This window comes from Macaca mulatta, chromosome 13 (assembly GCF_049350105.2).
Source record: "Macaca mulatta isolate MMU2019108-1 chromosome 13, T2T-MMU8v2.0, whole genome shotgun sequence".
NCBI classification, from domain to species: domain Eukaryota; kingdom Metazoa; phylum Chordata; class Mammalia; order Primates; family Cercopithecidae; genus Macaca; species Macaca mulatta.
The window spans coordinates 82,549,381-82,571,402 of record NC_133418.1 but is presented as its reverse complement, the minus strand read 5'-3'; the positions used below and the strand labels follow the sequence as shown (position 1 = coordinate 82,571,402).

General features: G+C 37.0%; 1 protein-coding gene across 4 annotated transcripts in view; it reads left to right on the top strand.

Annotated features, from left to right (window-relative positions):
- The window catches only part of EML4 (EMAP like 4), a 161,572-nt gene that overhangs the window by 106,331 nt on the left and 33,219 nt on the right, over window positions 1–22,022 (top strand). For all 4 annotated transcript variants that reach the window (XM_015112233.3, XM_015112232.3, XM_015112231.3 and 1 more), the window contains 6 exons: window positions 7,376–7,499; window positions 9,359–9,508; window positions 11,182–11,251; window positions 12,779–12,889; window positions 14,699–14,794; window positions 21,865–21,999. In XM_015112233.3, the coding sequence (XP_014967719.1) occupies window positions 7,376–7,499; window positions 9,359–9,508; window positions 11,182–11,251; window positions 12,779–12,889; window positions 14,699–14,794; window positions 21,865–21,999 (686 nt within the window). The remainder of the gene's footprint in view (window positions 1–7,375; window positions 7,500–9,358; window positions 9,509–11,181; window positions 11,252–12,778; window positions 12,890–14,698; window positions 14,795–21,864; window positions 22,000–22,022) is intronic.

Genomic DNA, 22,022 nt, shown 5'->3' with positions numbered 1-22,022 from the left:
AGAATTCTGCCTATAGAAGAAAAAAGTTAAGATCGCATTTTGTACTTGGTCATATTTTTCAGACCCAAGTTTTATGTTTGCTAATAAAACTACTAATATTTAGCAAGTACTGGAGCTAGGAATTTTTTAAATCTATGAAATAAGAGAGTTAGATTATATCCTTCTAAATTCCCTTTTGGTTTATTTGGGTCTCTATTTTATGATTTAACTATTTTTATAGCTAGATCATTGAAAGGGGGCAAAATCCAAACATCCTTACAGATTCCATTGTTTGATTGGAATTTTAAAATATTTTAAAATATTGAATTATAACTACAGAATAACTGGATCGTTAACTGGGACTTGGAATCTTTTGTCTGCATCAAGAACATTTTTAAGAAAATATTTTAGCCTTCCAAAAATGTTCCTTGTCACTTTCTACTATAAAATTATAGTTAATATTTCTGGGATTTTGGCTATCCTTCTATTGTTTAACTCTGTGGTTTTGGGAAGTAGAGCCTGATAGTATCAGAGAAAAGGCTCAAATTGAGTAAAGATTCTTTAATTTTCTGCTTGCAGAAATTAGGTAGCATCACACTCTCCTACCTTTTAGTTAAATATAAAACTCAAATTCCAGTTTAGGGGAGCCTATTTAGTTCTAAAGATTGTAAAATACAGATTAAAAATGGATTCCTAAAATGGAAACTTTCGGGAGAAAGATGTGTTAAGTTGTAAGCAATCTAGACGTTCAGAAGGCTTTCTACAGGTAGTACCCATTACACAAATAATTATAATCATAGTCCAAATCCCTGAAGTTCTGTTGTTGCCTTTGAATGGCTTTTTTTTTCTTTTTAAAAAATCTCAAAGACCAGAAGTAAAGCAAGCTTAAAAAGAAAATCACTGGAGGAACTGATCTTGGAATGGAGTATGCCCAGTGCCATCTCCTTTCTCCACTCTGCCTGACTTTTAACTTTTCCATTGCTACAATTTGTGAGCAATTAATAAGTTTTTGTAAGGATCTTATATAAATTACTTTAAAAACCAATTATTTATGCATGAGTATGAACCATTTTGAAAATATGGCTTTGCTCAGAACACCTGAGATAACTGTCTCAAAAGAATGGGAGTTTTGATTAGGGAATATGATAACCATTTTGCAATTTGGGACACCTTGGAGTGTCAGATGGCCTAAGGGAGATGCAAAAGCAGAAGAGCAAAACCCAAGGAAACTGAAGGGGAAGCATTAGGAGGAATGGGGGAAGGACACAGAAGGGAAACTGCAACATCAAGTATTTCAAATTTTTACCTAACAATCACTCTTTCCAAAGATAGTAGAGCAGAAACATCTTCCTCTTCTACTGTCCTCCCTAATTTCCAGCTGTTGGGATTCAGAGCTCAAGCTAGTACTATTTGGATTGAAAGGAAGCTGTGTTGCCACCTTGTAATTGGACTAGCCTGAGGCCCTTGGCAGTATCTGAACAGCACTGCCTAATGGAAATACAATGTATAACACATATGTAATTCAAATTTTTCTAGTCAAATTTTTAAAAAGACACATGTAATATTAAATTTTAATAACAAATTTTTAACTCAGTGTAGCCAAAATACTGTCATTTTGATGTGTGATCAGTATACAAAAATTATTAGTGAGATATTTTACTTTTTTTTCCATATTAAGTCTTCAAAATCTGGTTTGTATTTTATATTTCCAGCATATCTCAATTCAGACTAGCCACATGGTAAGTGTTCAGTAATCAGTGTCTGCAATTTTAGACAGAGCAGGTCTAGATCATAGTTTTAGAGTGAAAATGTTTCCAGAGTTATAAGTAATAGAATTTTGGACCAAAGTCTAAAAATGTATTTAATCTCTCTGAGCCTTGGTTTCCCCTTCTGTAAAAGGAGGTTAGACTAGGAGAGCTATAATATTTTATCCAGCCCCAACATATGTGTCTCGGGAAATGAACAACAGCCTTCATGAATGATATCCTACAGAATTTCTTCTTTAATAATTAAACTACTCTATCACTGATCAGATTGACTTAAGAATATTTATTTTGTTTGAACATACGCTAGTAAGTGCTAAAGCTGAGATTCGAACCAAGGTCTGTATCACAAAGCTTGTATTCTCTTCACCCTCTCAGTCCCAGAAATTTTCACCATACCAAGGTTGGAGATAAAATGTTGAGGCTGTTTATATGTAAGTTAGCATCAGCTTCATTATTGAATACTCCATACTGTGTTTACTATCATGAGGCAGGTAGTTTTCCTCACTTTCCTTTTCTGGACCACTAGACTTTGTATTTTGTTACTGATCTCCTATTGTGCTTCGATCAGTCCCATCGCCCATCCGTTATTAAGTTTCCTGGTGGTGGTTTATAGTGAAGACAGGCAGAAAGTAGCATTGGGATAATACATACTGACTGTAAGTTTTATGATTGTAAGATCAAGAAGCCTGAGAATCTCAGGAAAAAGTTTGCAGTGAGAATTTGACAATGACTGGGGAAAAAAGAGGGTCTTCTTCATCTATGTATTTTACCTAATGCCCAAGGTAAAGAGTGTCTTAAAAGAAGAGGTTGCAAACTGGTGTTGTGTGCAGGCCACAGGTATGTTTTCATATGGTGTTCTCCCTTTTTTTGGTAGAGGAGGGAACATTTTTAAATTGGCAGATTTCACAATAAATTATAGATTTTCTATTTCTTTTGAAAAATAAGAAGACTTAGTAACACTGGGCCCACATTCTTCATGGAGTGGCCTTGCTGCTCCCTCCCTGAGATGGAGTATGGGGTATTTGAATACAGTGTCCCCACCCTCAGTCATCATGCACTCTCCCACTTCTCTCAGTTTCATTTCCTGCAAATGAATTTGTGTTGTTTTTAAGTGTACATAATAGACTCAGCAGAATTCTAGTTTATTTACTTATACTTGCTGTTCTGTGGACAGTCACTTTAAAGCTTAGGAAAAGATACTATAGGGTACTAAATCATAAACAATTGCTAACCAGTGTTTAGAGTGGTCATAAATCCCTTTCAAAGGCAGAAGGATAAATGTTTGTCAAGAACCTCATATTATGCTTTGCAGTGTGATATCTTATTTAATCACTTATAATTCCAAACAGTAGGTAGTATTACCACTTTATGTATTGAGAAAATGAAGCCAGTCTTGCAGCTAACAAAGCATGAAGCTAAGATTCAAGTCATAGACTTTTCCAAAGCTCATGCTGTTTTCACTATAATGTATTGCCGGAAATTGTCTGAAGTGCTTAGGTTATATACTTGATCTCTAACATATATGACCAATTTATAGATAGTGAAAGCATTGTCATCCTAATATGCATTGCCATTTTTATATCATATCAGAAAAGTTAGAAGCACTAGATCATGCCTTTACTTTTCTACTTGGTTTCTTAGGCTGCTTGACATTTGATAACCAATATGGTATTCTCAGCTGTGCCTGTTCAAAAAGGAGACTTTTTTTTTTCCTTGATACTATGACTAACCCTCCCCCTTTGCTGTACCTACGCTCCTTTCTAAGTGGTGATAGAAGCATCTATTAAATGTCTTTTTTATTCAGAACACATTTATGATGTACATCTCTGATCAAAGATCCTGGAGTAAATTCCAAAGGATGAGATATCTGCCTTCAAAAAGTTTGTAATCTTAAAAACTAGAGGAAAAGTTATATAACAAGTTGACACTTGAAAAGAGTAAACTATACAAATAAGAACAAGGATATACAGATCAGGATGACTGCAGAAGTAGGGAATATTTACAGCTGGTCATTTTCTTATCAAATTTCAGCTGTGCTAAAAATCATCAGGAAACAGCCCACTCTTAGATTCGGAAGTAATGAAGACATACATCATGTGGTGTTAAAACCATAGTGTGGGAGGCCTTAGCCTGTTCTTAGATCAAACTCTGAGGCCAGCTACACTGAGTAATAACAATAAAAATAACTTGAACTTCTCACCCATAACAAGCACAACCTTTTTTTTTTTTTTTTTTTTTTTCTTTTGAGACGGAGTCTCGCTCTGTCTCCAGGCTGGAGTGCAGTAGCATGATCTCGGCTCACTGCAACCTCCGCCTCCTGGGTTTAAGTGATTCTCCTGCCTCAGCTTCCCGAGTAGCTGGGATTACAGACATGTGCCACCACACCCGGCTAATTTTTGTATTTTTAGTAGAGACGGGGTTTTACCATGTTGGCCAGGCTAGTCTCAAACTCCTGACCTTGTGATCTGCCTGCTTTAGCCTTCCAAAGTGCTGGGATTACAGGCATGAACCACCATGCCCAGCCCAAGCACAACCTTTTAATCTGATTGAAAAAATACTTGCAGATATTCAAGAAGTAATTTATCTTTCCTTCCTCTTCATGGTTTGCATTATATAAACTACTGCATTATTACATACTCTTCTCCTTAGGTCGTTTAAGTCATTATTAGAGATCCTAAGGTTGTATCAGCCTCTGGTTGTTGATCACATTTTCAGTCTGGTTCTAATGCTATTTTCATATCATGCCAGACAAGTTGGCAAGTGCTAGACATTTCCCATGTATCTGTACTAAGTCTTTGTCTCTCCTTTAGGTCCTTCTGTAACCATTTCACAATCACCATCAATATTATTAAACCTGTTATATGGAGGTCACTGGGATGCTAGAGGCAGGGTTAAGTGGGGTTTTTTTGGTTTTTTGTTTTCAAAGGAGTAAGAAACAATTGTGGCTGGGTACGGTGGCTCACACCAGTAATCCCAGCACTTTGGGAGGCCGAGGGGGCGCAGATCACTTGAGGTCAGAAGTTTGAGACCAATCTGGCCAACGTGGTGAAACCCCATGTCTACTAAAAGTGCAAAAATGAGCCGGTTGTGGTGGCGCGTGCCTGTAATCCCAGCTACTTGGGAGGCTGAGTGGGGAGAATCACTTGAACCCAGTGGCAGAGTTTGCAGTGAGCCAAGCTCGTGCGACTGCACTCCAGGCCTGGGTGACAGAACGAGACTCCATCTCGAAAAAAAGAAAAAATTCCATCAGTTGCATGAAGTATTTTCTTTTGTAAAATATGTGTAATGTTGCCCAGGCACGGTGGTTCATGCCTGTAATCCCAGCACTTTGGGAGGCTGAGGCGGGCGGATCACCTGAGGTCACGAGTTCAAGACCAGCCTGACCAACATGATGACACTCCGTCTCTACTAAAAATACAAAAAAAAAAAAAAGCCAGGCATGGTGGCACATGCCTATAATCCCAGCTACTTGGGAGGCTGAGGCAGGAGAATTGCTTGAACCCGGGAGGCGGATGTTACAGTGAGCCAAGATGGCGCCATTGCACTCCAGCCTGGGCAACAAGAGTGAAACGCTCTTTTAAAAAAAAAAAAAAATGGGTGCAGCACAGCAACATGGCACAAGTATACATATGTAACAAACCTGCACGTTATGCACATGTACCCTACAACTTAAAGTATAATAATAATAAATAAATTTAAAAAAAAAATAAAGAAAAAAAAAGATGTATAATATGGATTTGATTCTAGACTTGTGTTTTTTAACATTTTAGTTTTAGACTGTTGCAGTTCTTATAAACACCTATTGGTTTATGTAAATACAAGACACCTATCCTGCCAATAAGAAAACTGTTTCTTAGCACTGTCTTGAAAATCTCGGAGTATGACATTTGAAATCTTGAGGTCATGTTTTTGTTTTCTGTTATTGCGAGATTTTATATATATATGTGTGTGTGTGTGTGTGTGTGTGTATGTATACATGAGCCACATTTTCATTATTCAGTTGAGTTTAGGTTGTTTCCACATCTTGGCTATTGTGAACAGCGCTACTGTGAACCTGAGAATACTGATATATCTTCAAGATACTGATTTCAGTTCTTCTAAAAAATACCCAGTAGTGGGATTGCAGCATCATGTGGTAGTTGTGTTTTTAACTTTTTGAGGAACCTTCATCCTACTTTCCATAGTGACTATACCATTTTGCATTCCTACCAGCAGTGTACAAGTGTTCAAGTTTCTCCACGTCCTCATCAATACTTGATGCCTTTTTTTTTTTTGAGACAGAGTCTCGCTCTGTCTCCCAGGCTGGAGTGCAGTTGCGTGGTCTCAGCTCACTGCAAGCTCCACCTCCCCGTTTCACTCCATTCTCCTGCCTCAGCCTCCCGAGTAGCTGGGACTACAGGCCGGCCGCCACCACACCCAGCTAATGTTTTGTATTTTTAGTGGAGACGGGGTTTCACTGTGTTAGCCAGGATGGTCTCGATCTCCTGACCTCATGATCTGCCCATCTCGACCTCCCAAAGTGCTGAGATTACAGGCATGAGCCACTGCACCTAGCTGTCTTTTTATTATTATTATTATTATTATTATTAATAGCCATTCGACAGGTATAAGGTAATATTTCATTGTGATTGTGATCTGCATTTCTCTGATGATTAGTGATGTTGAACAGTTTTTTATATACCTGTTGGCCGTTTTTATGTCTTTGGAGAAAAGACAAAAGAAAAAATGTCCTTAGTCCATTTTAAAGTCAGTTATTTAACTATTGAGTTCCTTATATATTTTTGAGATTAACCCTTTATTAGATATATGGCTTGCAAATATTTTCTCCTGTAGGTGGCCTTTTTATTGTTGATTGTTTCCTGGCATAAGAAAAACTTACGCCATTTAACATCTGTAGGTTCATCCAGTAGTGTGGTAGACATGGTTGTTGTCTATTCAAATAATCTCACTCTTCTTTTCAAGTGTTAGGAAAACTGTTGTCACAAAATTTTCTTTTGTGTTTTTCTACTCAGCCTTCCTGGCCTTCTTGTAGAAATGTGTCAACTTAGATAAATTATATTTTAATTCTGAAAAAATTATTCTCAGTTAAGGAGATGGCCATTGGTTTTTTTTTTCCCCTACGATGTTTTGGACTAGGACTTTATAGTATCACTTTGTTTTCTATATGCTGTATAATGTAGTTGGCGCTCTGTATCCATGGGTTCTGCATCCACAGATTCAGCCAACCATGGGCGGAAAATATTTGGGGAAAAAGATTGTCTGTTATACTGAATATATGCAGACTGTTGTCATTCTTTTCTGAACAATACAGTATAACAACTATTTACGTAGCATTCACATCGTATTATGAGTAATCTAGAGATGATTTAAAATATACAGGTTATATGCAAATACCATTTTGTGTCAGGAAATTGAGCATCCATGGATTTTGGTATCTGAGGAAGGTGTTCCTAAAATCAATCCCCCATGGATACAGGACTACCATATAACAAAAACAATTGTATATAATGAGGCTAAAACTCTGAAGTAGTCATTTTTGTCTTGTTTTTATTGTATCGCATTAATAATCCACTTTTGTATGACTATACAGAAAATATGTATGATTTAACTTTTGTCTTGTATTTCAACAGAAGGAGAATATATTAAAATGTTTATGCGCGGTCGGCCAATTACCATGTTCATTCCTTCTGATGTTGACAACTATGATGACATCAGAACAGAACTGCCTTCTGAGAAGCTCAAACTGGAGTGGGCGTATCCTTCTCTACCATGACAGCAAATTCATTTGCTTTGTCTCTAGTTTGACAAATTACTTAACCTATTCTCTGTCAAAATTGTCTTTATACAAAAAAAAAAAAAAAAGTAACAGCTACTTAAAGGAAACATCAGGCCAGGCGCGGTGGCTCACGCTGGTAATCACAGCACTTTGGGAGGCTGAGGCAGGCGGATCACAGGGTCAGGAGTTCAAGACCAGTCTGGCCAACTTTGTGAAACCCTGTCTCTACTAAAGATAAAAACAAAAAATTAGCCAGGCGTGGTGGCACACACCTGTAATCCCAGCTACTCGGAAGGCTGAGGCAGGAGAATCACTTAAACCCGGGAGGTGGAGGTTGCAGTGAGCCAATTATCAGGCCATTGCACTCCAGCCTGGGCGACAGGGGAAGACTCTGTCTCAAAAAACAAACAAAAAAGGGAGATATTATCTCTAATTCTTTGCTGTTAGCAATTTAAAGCCATCAAAGTTTATATCTTTGGAAAGGACAAACAATATTTTGCGAACATCGTGGCAGGTACTTGTGGTATGCTAGAAAAGGCACTAGACTGGAATTGGAAGACTAGTGTTTGAGTTTTGGCCCTGCCACTTACTCCCTGTGAACCTTAACTTTCTTTACTTATAAAGGGGGTTAATAACCCATACCTCACAGGGGCTGCTGTAGGAATTAAATAAGAAAACATCAGTTAAGCATTTTGTAACCTCACATTAACAAGGCTGATTCTAATTCAGAATTAACTTTTCAGCCAGACTTTTTTTTAAATGACTAACTGTTAAAGGAGAGTTTTCCTAATTTCACCTAGAAATTTTCACTTCTCTTAGAACCTCCAAGAAACTCAGTGAAACAAAAAAGAACTAGTAGTTTGAACTCCATTGTCTGCCTCCATTCTCCTATACTTCCTCCCACATCCCTTGCATTATTCCCTCCTTAGGCCGGTATCAGCTTGGACACACTCACCAATCCTTTAATTCTGTACAACATATTTTTAACAAACATTCTGCTTACCAAACTGTTCCTGGCTATTCCTTATTTATCATGTAGGTCCAGCATAAATATCCCTTTTCCAGATAGGCCTTCTTTTGGTCCCTCCCTTCTCTCTCTTTTTCTCTCTACCTAAATTAGGTCTTCCATTTAGGCTTTCTCCTAGCAGTCCGTTTTTTGGTTTTTTCCCATAATTTGTAGTTTTATATTTGGTGATTATTTGTTTTCTTTGCCAGAGGATAAGCTCCAGAGACAGGCCCTACATTTTTTTGTTCAGAACTGAATATTCACCTTTATGCTTGATACACATTAGGATCTTAATATATATTTGTCTGGTAAATGAGGAAGCTAAGATTTAAACATATTAAAAGAGTTAGGTTGCACTAGGGCTAATGGCAGGATATGAGTTTTCCTTTTCTTGGGCAGGTGGTGGGGGCGGGTGGCGACAGTGTCTCTGTGGCCCAGGCTGGAGTGCAGTGGCACGATCTTGCTCACTGCAGCCTTGACCTGACCTCCTGGGCTCAAGTGATTCTCCCACTTTAGCCTCCCAAGTAGCTGGGACTACAGGCATGGGCCACCATACCTGGCTAATTTTTTTTTTATTTTCTGTCCAGATGGGGTCTCACTATTGCCCACACTAGTCTCAAAAACTCCCGAGCTGAAGTGATCCTCCCACCTTGGCCTCCTGAAGGGCTAGGATTACAGGTGTGAGTCACTCTGCCCATCCAGGACATGAGTTTTCTAGTTCTAGTTCAGTTTTCTTCATGGTACCTTCCTAATTCTATAAGTATACATGAAAAATCTGTTAACACCTTGAAAACTGTGTTTATTTAAAACCTTGACTCTTTTTCTATTAAGATATGGTTATCGAGGAAAGGACTGTAGAGCTAATGTTTACCTTCTTCCGACCGGGGAAATAGTTTATTTCATTGCATCAGTGGTAGTACTATTTAATTATGAGGAGAGAACTCAACGACACTATCTGGGTCATACAGACTGTGTGAAATGGTTGGTATCATTTAACATTGGTTGATTTTTGTTCTTTCAAACCCTCATTTTGTATTTTTTAAATTTGGGTTTTGTTGAAAGTGATTTCTTGTGGAAAGCTCAGAATGTAAAAATATTATGGGTCATCTGTTGAATATATTTTAAAAAGAAAAAAAGACTTTAGACCTCCAAAATGGTGGTGTGGTATCAGCAGCAACAAAACACATCCTCCATAAATCATGATTGGAACCTCTTCTGCTTTCTCAGATGTCTTACAGTCCTTCTCTTCTCTGGTCTGTAGTATGAAATGTATATAGGACAGACTGGACATTTTCAGGTTTCTGAAAGTGATTATTGGTTACTTAATATTTATTGAGGATTTGTCCTATGTAGATCAATTTTAGACTTGAAGCTTTATTCTTTTGGAAAGAAAGAAATCATAGCTGAATAAGGATCATAAGTATGCCATAGGATGTCAAACTACAAATGTGAGAATTCCTTTTAAATGCTTAGGCATTCTTTTAAATTATTTTGTTACCTTTTAGTTAAATGCATTTATTTACTGCTTATTAATATTTTCCAACTTTTTAAATTTACTACCCTTTTCCCCCCTTAGATCCAAGGACTGACTGGATGTTTTCTAACATTTGAAAGTTTTTATGTCTATACTATTCTGACACCTGTATCTTTATCTAGAAAAAAATTAATAGATGACTATTAGAATATTACATAGATATGAACTTTTGGAGTTGATTAAAATATTGCCTTTCACACTCGCAGAATAATGTATGTACAAAACTATTTACTGCAGCATTGTTTGTGATAAAGATTAGAAACAGCCTAAGTATTTTTCAGTTGGGGACTTACTGGTGAGGTTGTGGTGTACCTACCTATAGGCCACCATTTAAGCTGTAAAGAATGAGGAAGCACTTTATGTATTAATATGTAAATATTCCTCTGATGTATTCTTAAGTATAAATATTTAAGAACAAGAGAATGTTCACAGTGTTCAACCATTGTTGAAAGAGTCTAGATACGGACATAAGGATGTCTTTTTCAAAATTTTGCTAGTCACTTGTATACGTACTGTGAGTAATTTAGGTACATATGCTACACTACTTCCCATTTCTATTTAAAAATTCCTTGCCTCAGTTTGACTTACAAGAATTTAGCACTAAGAACTAATTAAAAGGTTGAAGGCACTATGTGTGAAGATGCTCATTGCTGTTTTGTTGAAAAGTAAGAAATGGCCTAAAAGATGGAAGAGCTGTCAAGTCAGCATGTATGATGATTATGTAGCAAAAGGAAAAAATGCTTGTAACTTTAATAGATTAAAATTACACAGCACAATATTGCATCTTCACTATAATAAAGTCATGTGATTTGTATGCCTATGTGCATGGACTAAAAAGGAACTTGAACAAATGAAAACAGTTCATTAGCATGCCACAGTTGTAAATAAATATTTTCTTTGAACTTAATGTTTCATTCATCTGTGCAGCTTCACAAATAAAAAGTACAGCTGAAAATTCAGAAATCTTCAGATATTTGATATTAGTTTGATTTGCTAAAGAAAACAGATAAATGTGTTCTTTTAATGATTAAAAACTGCTTATTTGAAAAATGTTGATACAAAGGTATTCTGCTGTTTCATGTTTCCTGTGTTTAAAATCATTCTTAATACTGCTTTTTAGCCTTGCTATACATCCTGACAAAATTAGGATTGCAACTGGACAGATAGCTGGCGTGGATAAAGATGGAAGGGTGAGTGGCATAGCGTTATGCATTCTGTACCTAGAGACATTGCTGTTAGAGTGGAATCTATTGTAATTTTAACCACGACTCATTTGTTTTATTCTTTTGAAATTTAAGTACTGAGGAATTTCTAGTATAAGCATGGAAAAAACATTAGTGTATAAGAACACTTTAAAAGACAGAGTCATACTAATAAATTTTGTTTCTAAAAAATAAGTGTTCTCCCTTAAACTATTTACTATAAAAATGGGAAAACTGATATGCTCATTACATTTTTCTTTATATAAAATAACTTACCAGTGTCTGCCAGAAGATACTGCAGTTTCCCTTAGTTGATGGACCTGTTGACCCTTATTTACTTAATTATTTATTTATTTATAGGGGTGGAATCTCACTTTGTTGCCCAGGCTGGGCTCAAGCTCCTGGGCTCAAGGGATCCTCCAGCCTTGGCCTCTTGAGTGAGTAGCTGGACTACAGGTGTGTGCCACCATGCCCAGCTAACTCTTGATTTTATATGTGACTAGAACTGATACGACTTAGAGTTTCAGTTACTGTTTGATATTATTCAGTTGGTTTGTATAACAAATACCTTATTTCTAAGGATCAACAGTGAATATTAATGGTGACTGAGTAACGTGTGTATGACTATACTCATGACGTTCTCAGGCTTCAGAGGAGTGGAAGGTTTCTACTGGATAACTTCTAAGACCCCTTCCAGTTGCAAATGCTGTTTAAGGGCTGTTTAGTAGTTTATTGGACATTGATTAAAAAGTGTTATTTTCTCAGGAATGAAGATTAGTAATGCTAAAAGCAAAGTATCCAGAGCAAATTTGCCTAGAATTAGAATCCTGACTCCACCTTTTTTTTTCTTTCTTTTTTTGAGATGGAGTCACAGTCTGTCTCCCAGGCTGGAGTGCAGTGGCACGATCTTGGCTCACTGTAACCTCCGTCTCCCAGGTTCAAGCGATTCACCTGCCTCAGCCTCCTGAGCAGCTGGGGCTACAGGCTTGTGCTACCATGCCTGGCTAATTTTTTGTATTTTTAATAGAGACAGGGTTTCACTGTGTTAGCCGGGTTGGTCCTGATCTCCTGACCTCGTGATCCACCCGCCTCAGCCTCCCAAAGTGCTGGGATTACAGGTGTGGTGGGCCACTGCGCCTGGCTGACTCAACCTTTTAATAGCGGTATCACTTTGGGCAAGTTATTTAAATCTCTGTATTCCAATTTCCTCATCTGTGAAATGATAATTATAATAGTGTACCTATAGCTCATAGGATTAAATGAATTAATATGTGTCATACTTAGAATAGTATGTATAACATAGTAAATACACAAGTTATTTGCTGCTATTGTTATTTTCACAGTATAAGAAAATACCTACTTAAGATTTATTTGGGGGCATGTCTAAGTCTAGTAATTTTTTAGTAGAAGCTTATCCATCCCTATTACTTTTTTAAATGGCATTAGTTCTGTGTGCTATTGGTATTTATTTGCATCCACCTGTCCAGTTAGCCCTGCTATCTTGTGTTTTTGCAGCCTCTACAACCCCACGTCAGAGTGTGGGATTCTGTTACTCTCTCCACACTGCAGATTATTGGACTTGGCACTTTTGAGCGTGGAGTAGGATGCCTGGATTTTTCAAAAGCAGTAAGTGACAATTTTTAGAGAAGTAAGCAAGCTGAACAAAAAAGCAGGAAAGAAGTTAAGCTCAGTTGTGTGTTTATGTATCCATAAAACGATAATCCTGAATTGAAAAATGAGCTGCTAGCTATTACTAACATATTACCTATTGCTAAATGGCTAGCATTTCAACTTGAGTGCTAAAGTACTTTGGTTTAGTTAGGATGCAAGATATTTTACTTTAATTATGCTGCCTTGAAGTAGAGCTCCCGTGTAGTAGCAGGAAGTGGTTAGAGGAATATATACAAAGCAAAGTACAATTTTAGACAAGCAATAGGATGTATTTTTGCCTTACCTTGAATCATAGAAAAGATCTATTTTATTTTAAAAATTCACAGGAAACTGGGCCAATTCTGTGCAAATATTGGCTTTTCTTAACGTCATATTTGAGCAGCAGAAACAATCAAACCTTTGTATTTCCTAAAGTCATGAATTATCTTGGTTTTGAATTGATGACAACATGGGTTTAAAATTTTCCCTAGCGGTCTTTTCTAAGTGTTGAGGCTTTATTCCAAGGGTAAAATAAGACAAGATCTTACTCATTTAAACATTCTGGTTTTTTCTTGAATTGTATGTCATTGTGATTATAAAGTATACAGGTAACCTTCTGTATTTTAGGATATATACTTTTTTAATTTCAAAGATAAATAAAAACACTTATTTTTATCTCTTCAGTTCTTAGGCGTTGGCAACTATATTCTGGATTATGGGAGTTCTGTGGGACACGGAAGAAAGGACACTTTCAGAGCAGAAAGATAAATTTTAGTGAATTTAGGAACTTTGCTAGCTTGAAGGCACTGAATGTCAAGGGTCTAACAAGTCAGGAATTGGGAGAAAGACATTTAGAAAAGGAGATAAGAGGTCATAAAGGAAATACTTTTGCTACTTTATTTTCTCCCATAAATCTCTACAGCAGGTACTGTCGTCCAGTTGTTGATAACCATTGTTACAGTGTTAAGACCATCTTGTATTGCCTCATAACTCTATCTTTTCTAATTCAGATAATATTCCAATTTAGGCTAAGAGAAAGATAAAGAGGAGAAGAGAGTAAGCTCTGCCCTTCCTCAGTGCCTCTCACTCTTCCCTACAATGTTTCTGTGTTCCATAACATTGTAAAGCATATTTCACAAATGCTACTATTTAAAAAATCATTTAATATCATCTATAGTTATTTTTCTTAAACTGGGAGACTTAAAATACGTGAATGAGAATGGTTTCAGAAAAATAGGAAATTTCATTATAAAAAAGGAATTTCATTATAATTTTACTTAGGTTGTTTATTGGTGTTAATGTAAGTCAGATATCTCACAGAAAACTGAAATCAGCAAACTTTAAAATAGCCATGAATTTTAGCTTATTCTGTCAGACTGTCAAAATTTAGTGAGGAACAAAGTTATGAAATTATGTACATTTCTTCTTACCTACCACAAGGAAAAATACCTTAATACAGGCAGCAAGAAGGAAGCACAAGATGCAGAAGGGACTAGGATAGCCTCAAAATTAGTCACTATCTCTGAATAACAGGAGTGACTAGATGGCAAGTGGAAACCAACATGGAGGGATGAGGGGATTTAAATAGAACATTTTTTAAAAGAATCTTTATATTTTTGAGGAAAATATAATTGTGGTAAATAGTGCATTATGTTTCAAAGAGTGATGAGTTTAAAGGATTTTGGGTTATCTTCCTATTAGCAGTTTTAATAATATGGTATTTCTTTCTTAGAATGTCAGCCCTATCAGTGAATTTTAAAATGCCTTTAATTGATTTTTCTTTAGGATTCAGGTGTTCATTTATGTGTTATTGATGACTCCAATGAACATATGCTTACTGTATGGGACTGGCAGAAAAAAGCAAAAGGAGCAGAAATAAAGGTAAATTTTTAAAAAACTGAGTATTATTTTTTAGAGTACATTATTTGTTTTGCAGGTATTTGGAACTATATCGGTATTGGAACAATCTCTTCTTAAGCCGCAAAAGCAGATCTGGCCAAATTCAACAAATTTAGTGATTTGTCATAATCCTTAAGATATTAACACTATAGTTATACAAGATAAAATAGTCAAGCAACTTGAAGCAATTTCAATATTTCAGACATTACTATAGTCCTGAAATGCCAGAGTAGATGGATGTCTGATCTCAAAATTAAGACTGAACACTCTTCTTGGTTTTCTTCTTTAATAAAATATGTAATTTCATTCCATCTTTAAAGTTTTAGAAATCTAGAGGAAAAATTCAGTAGGAATATGGCTGATGTAACTGGAGGGCTTATGATAAGTTTTTTGGTCTTAATTATGTTTGTAGGATTATTTTAGAAAATTCTATAGCATTTATAATTGCTATAATTGCATTGTAACTCTTTACAGTACAAGGGTTGATCTCTGTGTGGATCAAGCTGTAAATTGCAAGAGAAGAATGTAAAATGCATTGAAGCTGTGTTTATATGAGCCAGAAATGGACTTCTCCCTCTGACAGGCTTTTTTAAAGATTCAAAGTGACAAAATGGCTTTAAAAAGTCTGTGTAATATTTGCCATACTCTTAAATAACATCACATTTCTCTCCAACTCCTCTCTCTTAACAGTTTTGTTTTGAGTAAGCTTCAAGCTTTTAGCTTGTTGGGCAAAAAGATTATATGATGTTTAACTTAACATTTTGAAAGAAGTAGATTTGATTGTACTTAAAAGGAATGTAAGTTGTCAGAAAACCTCAAACTAGAAAACATAAATGAAGATATAGATTGACTTCCAGTTATTCAGACTAATTTAACATTGAAACATAGGGAAGTTGCATGAAAATGAAATATATCAATTTTGATTCTTCATAGTAAGGTTTACCAGATGAAGTCTTGTGGTTTTCCTCCTACTGGCCATTTCTTGATCTCCTTTCCAGGACCTTAAATGTTGGTGTTCTTCAGAGTTTTATTCGAGATGCTCCACTGATACTATATGCTGCTCCCATGGCCTCATTTTCTATCTGCTGAGTCCCGTATCAGTTATCTCCAGCCCAGATCTCTAATAGGTTTAACTCATATTTCTAGTTGCATCGTAGACATCTTTATTTGAATGTCCTCTACCACAAATGAAAATCAGTATGTTCAAATCTGTACCTAATCATCTTTCCTAGCCCCCAACCACCAGTTTCATTCCCTAGTGATTGACACCGCATTTCACCTAGCTACCTAAGCTAGAAACTTGGACATCATTCATGGCCCTTTTTACCTCGCTTCTCACATCCAGGTAGTCAGGAAGTTCTCTAAACACCGTGTCCCAAATATCTGCATTATAACACTTCCTAGTACAAGCGACTGCAAAACAATTGAAATTAACTTAATCTGGCCAGGGATGGTTGCTCACACCTGTAATCTCAGCACTTTGAGAGACCAAAGTGGGTAGATCATTAGAGGTCAGGAGTTCAAGACCAGCCTGGCCAACATGGTGAAACCCCAGCTGTATTAAAAATACAAAAAAAAAAAAAATTACCCAGATGTGGTGGTGGGTGCTTGTAACCCCAGCTACCCTGGAGGCTGAGGCAAGAGAATTGTTTGAATCCTGGAGGTGGAGGTTGCAGTGAGCCAAGATTGCGCCATTGCACTCCGGTCTGTGTGACAGAGCAAGACTTCGTCTCAAAAAATAATAAAAATAAAGTTAACTTAATCAAAACAGAGGTTGTATTGACTCCTGTTTAGGGAGGAAGAGAAAGCCTCTAGTAAAGGTCAGAGGGAGATTTTGACTCAGAAATGCCTTGATTCAGGGGCTGGATTACAGGTTGACTGTCTTCTCCTCTTCTCCCTGTTTTGACCTTATTCTACTGTAAATAGACCTGTTCTACTGTAGATGAGCTCCATCATTGCTTAAGTCACAAAGATTTGAGGAGTGGATGTATAACTTTTTAATTTATGTAAGTTTAAAATTCAGTAAGGCGAGGGCAGCCCAGATGACCCGAGCTTGCGGGACCTCTCATGAAAAACAATAAAAAATTAATATTAAAATTCAGTAAGGACCTAGGTGCTGTGGCTCACGCCTATAATCCGAGCACTTTGGGAGGCCAAGGCCAGAGGATCGCTTGAGCCCAGGAGTTTGAGACCAGCCTGGGCAAACATAATGAGACCTTGTCTCTACCAAAAAAAAAAAAAAAAAAAAATCATCGCATGGTGGTGCACACTTGTAGTTCCAGCTATTTGGGAGGCTGAGGTGGAAGGATCAACTGAGACCAGGAGATTGAGGCTGCAGTGAGCTGAGATTGTGCCACTGCACTCCAGCCTGGGCAACAGAGCGAGACCCTGTCTCAAAAATTTTTTTTTTAATTTTCAAAATAAAAATAAAAGTAAGGCAACTTAAAAACCTTACTGACAGAAATTAAAGAGGAGGGATATTACATAATCATGGATAGGAGACAATAAAGATGTCAGTTTTGCATATTGAGCTATACATTCAGCATAGTTAAAACTCAGCTTTCATAGGAGTTGACAAACTGAATATATGTGGAAATATGAAGGGGAAGGAATAGGGAATAGTCAAGACAATTGTGAATAAAGAGAATAAGGTTGGCCAGGCGCAGTGACTCACACCTGTAATCCCAGGAGGCTGAGGCGGGTGGATCACGAGGTCAGGAGATCGAGACCATCCTGGCTAACACGGTGAAACCCCGTCTCTACTAAAAATACAAAAAATTAGCCGGGTGTGGTGGCAGGCGCCTGTAGTTCCAGTTACTCGGGAGGCTGAGGCAGGAGAATGACAACCCGGGAGGCAGAGCTTGTAGTGAGCCGAGATCGCGCCACTGCACTCCAGCCTGGGTGACAGAGCCAGACTCTGTCTCAAAAAAAAAAACAAAAAAAGAATAAGATTAAAGTACATAAAATATGAAATATGAAGACTTATTATAAGATATTGTGGTTCAAACGTAGATCAATGGAAGAGAATATAGAAACAGGTTACACAAATCAGTTGCTTGACTAATGCCAAAGGTGGCAATGCAGTGGGCAAAGAATAATGTTTTCAGTGAATGGTGGTGGATTAATTGGATACTCATGTGAAAAAAAATTAGCCTTGACCCCTACCTCACAGCATTCAGAAAAATCTGTTTTAGATGGATTATGCATCTTAGCATGAAAGGTAAAAAACAGTAAAGCTTTTAGAAGAAAATACAGAACACCTTTATAAGTAGATTTAAACAAGGCATATAAAGTACTAACTATAATGAGAGAAAAAGATAAATCATATTAAAAACTTCTCTTTATCAAGACGCCTTTTTTTTTTTTTTTTTTTTTTTGAGACAGTCTTATTCTTTCACCCAGGCTGGAGTGCAGTGGCGTGATCTTGGCTCACTGCTGCAGCCTCCACCTCCTGGGTTCAAGTGGTTTTCCTGCCTCAGCTTCCTGAGTAGCTGGGATTACAGGCATGCACCACCATGCCTAGCTAATTTTTGTATTTTTAAAATAGAGTCAGAGTTTCACCATGTTGCCAGGCTGGTCTCAAACTCCTCACCTCAAGTGATCCTCCCATCTCAGCCTCCCAAAGTGCTGGGATTACAGGTGTGAGCCACCAGGCCCAGCCTATCAAGACACCTTTAAGAGTGTGAGAAAGTATTTGTGATACATACTTCCAACAAAACACTCATGTTCTGAATATATAAACATCTATAGTTCAGTAAGAAAAAGACAGTTTTTTAAACAGCAAAAGACTTCTGGTACTACATAAAACAGGGTGTCCAGGTGATTAATAAGCATATGTAAAGGTACTCAACCTCATTAATTATCAAAGAAATTCAAATTAAAACTCAAGTTCAATACCACTGTGCACTTACCAAAATATCTTACATGAAAAAGACAAAAATACTAAGATTGGTGAGGATTCTAAGTAACTGGAACTCTTACACAGTCTGCTGGGCATATAAGTTGATATAACCATATTATCTCTTCAGTTCTTAGGCGTTGGCAACTGTATTCTGGATTATGGGAGTTTTGTGGGACATGGAGGAAAGGACACTTTTAGAGCAGAAAGATAAATTTTAGTGAATTTAGGAACTTTGTGGATTGTTCCTTAGTGAATTTAGGAACAGTTTAATGAATTTCGGAAAACTATTTGACATAACCTAAAGTCGAACATATGCATGCCTTCTGGCCCAAATTGTTCATCTCAGCAGAAATATATACATGTGTTTGCTAGAACGCAAATAGCAGTGCTGTTTATGGTAGCCAAAAATATGGAAACTACCCTGCCCATCAGCAGGAGAATGGATAAGTCAATAATGTGATATTTTCGTACAAAAGAATACAATAGAGCAAATAGAACAAACAAGGTACAACTATGTGCACCAACACAAATGGATCTTACAAATGAAATGTTAAGAAAATAACCCAGACATGAAGGAATGCATTGTGTATAATTCCATTTGAATGAAACAGAGAAAACTAATCTTTACTGCTAAGAGTCAGGAGGATAATGGTTAAATAGGGGAAGGGGATAGTGACTGGAAAGGGGATCTAGGGTATTTATGGAATGTTACTAATGTTTTGTTTCTTGTTCTGAATGCTGAATAGCAATGTGTTCAATTTGTAAAACTTTATTGCGCTATGTACTTAAAATCTGTGTGCATATATATTATATATAGTGTTATATATATATTATATATATGATGTTATATATAGTATTATATATCAGTGAGAAGTTATAATATCCTGTAAGGCAATACTCATACGCAAAATGATTTAAACTCATAGAGTTCTTCAGTTTATATCTTGACTGTCTTATCACTAGCATGATGGGTATACTGGGAATATTTGTTGTTAGTTTTACAACCCTTTGATTATCTTAATTTGGCCTAAAATTTAACTGTCAAGTAGTTTTGATTTGTCTGAGTGAGAACTAAAGACTGTTCAGTTAATCTTTAAACCTTACTTAGACTTGCTAAATATATATATAGTTCCATACTACTCAATCACTGGAAAATTATATAACAAGCAAGATATGCTATACTTTATCTTCATCTTTTTTTTTCCTTTTTTGGTCAGGGTCTCACACTTCACCCAGGCTGGAGTGCAGTGGCTTAATCACAGCTCACTGCAACCTCAAACTCCAGGGCTCAAATGATCCTCCAGCCTCACCCTCCCAAGTAGCTAAGACTACAGGGCACACCACCACGCCGGCTAATTTACTTTTTGTAGAGACAGGTCTCACTATGTTGCACAGGCTGATCTCTAACTCCTGGGCTCAGCAATCCTCCAACCTTGGCCACCCAAAGCATTGGGATTACAGGCATAAGCCACAACACCTGGCCTAGATTAGATTTTATTAGTTGAATTTTATTTATGTGCTTATGCAAAGGCCCCTAAGCCCAAATGTTAAGTAACAGAAATGTAAAACTCATGGAAATATTAGAACTGTGGGGGAAAAAAAGAATTGAAAACAACCCTTTCAAGTGTCATTTTATTGGTATAACCTAAAATTTATTATTTTTAACTCAGTTCATAAGACTATCATCTTTATCATGGTTTGGTTTTGTTTTGAGATGGAGTTTCACTCTGTCACCCAGGCTGGAGTGCAGTGGCGCAATCTCGGCTCACTGCAGCCTTCACCTCCCAGGTTCAAGCAGTTCTCTGCCTCAGCCTCCCAAGTAGCTGGGATTACAGGTGCCCACCACCACGCCCAGCTACTTTTTTGTATTTTTAGTAGAGATGGGGTTTCACCATCTTGGCCAGGCTGATCTTGAACTCCTGACCTCGTGATCAACCCACCTCAGCCTCCCAAAATGCTGGGATTACAGGCGTGAGCCACCACGCCTGGCCCATGTTGTTTTGCCAAGAGGAAATGCTTCCATACACATAAAGTTCTTTGCTGAGTTAAAAAGTGGACATTAATGATCACTCTGTAAATAAACACTAGCTAATAAGTAGCTTTACAGGCATGTAGGTAGGTATCACCTCACTGTTAAGTTTGAGTAGATGATTTTACTCTAAAATATCAATTTAGTAACAATTATGATTTACTGAAATTATAGAAATACAATGTTTTAGAATAATATCCTCAATTGAAATCATTTTAATGAAAAAACTAGTAATTTCTTCTTGAGTCTCATGCTTGTGTTCTTCCTAGTCCACCATAAATCTTTTAAACCTAAAACCTGTCTTTGCTAGATTTTTTGAGGGAAAAGAGCATAAAAGCTCTCTGGGAATGTTTTTGTTTTCATTTCCGTAGGAATCAGTAGTGACCATTCTAAATCTACTTTTTAAGAGTTCAGCCTGAAGGACCTATCTCTAAATTAGTCCTAGTCTCTAGCACTTTGGGAGGCTGAGGTGGGCGGATGACTTGAGGTCAGGAGTTTGAGCCCAGCCTAGCCAACATGGTGAAACCATGTCTCTACTGAAAATACAGAAATTAGCTGGGCATGGTGGCGGGTGCCTGTGGTCCCAGCTACTGGGGAGGCTAAGGCAGGAGAATCCCTTGAACCCTGGAGGCAGAGGTTGTCGTGAGCCGAGATCACTCCATTGCACTCTACCCTGGGTGACAGAGCAAGACTACATCTCAAAAAAAAAAAATTGTATGAATAAATGCTCTGTGATAATAGTACAAAGAAAGATAAGACAGTTTCTTTTTTTTTTCTTTTAATACAAATAGCAGTGTCTTTAAGGAAGAATGTACATTGCTCTTAGATTTGATAGTTTTAAATGTACTTTTCTGGCATGTGCAAAAAGTTAAAGATATATATATAAATGTCTTTCTAATGCAGAGTTTTTATAAGTAGCACAAAAGGTGATATAATAATACAAGGACATCAAATTTAAATCATCCCAAAAATACATTATCAAAATTTTTCAGGAAAATTATCTTGGAAGAAGAGGCATTTTCTCAAAATCTTTCCCTATCGTTGTCAGTAGCAGTAATTGAATTGATACTTGAAGAAGATAAGGATATACATTCATCTAAAGTTTTATTTCCCTTTTTATAGACAACAAATGAAGTTGTTTTGGCTGTGGAGTTTCACCCAACAGATGCAAATACCATAATTACGTGCGGTAAATCTCATATTTTCTTCTGGACCTGGAGTGGCAATTCACTAACAAGAAAACAGGGAATTTTTGGGGTAAGGATCAGATTGTTTTAATG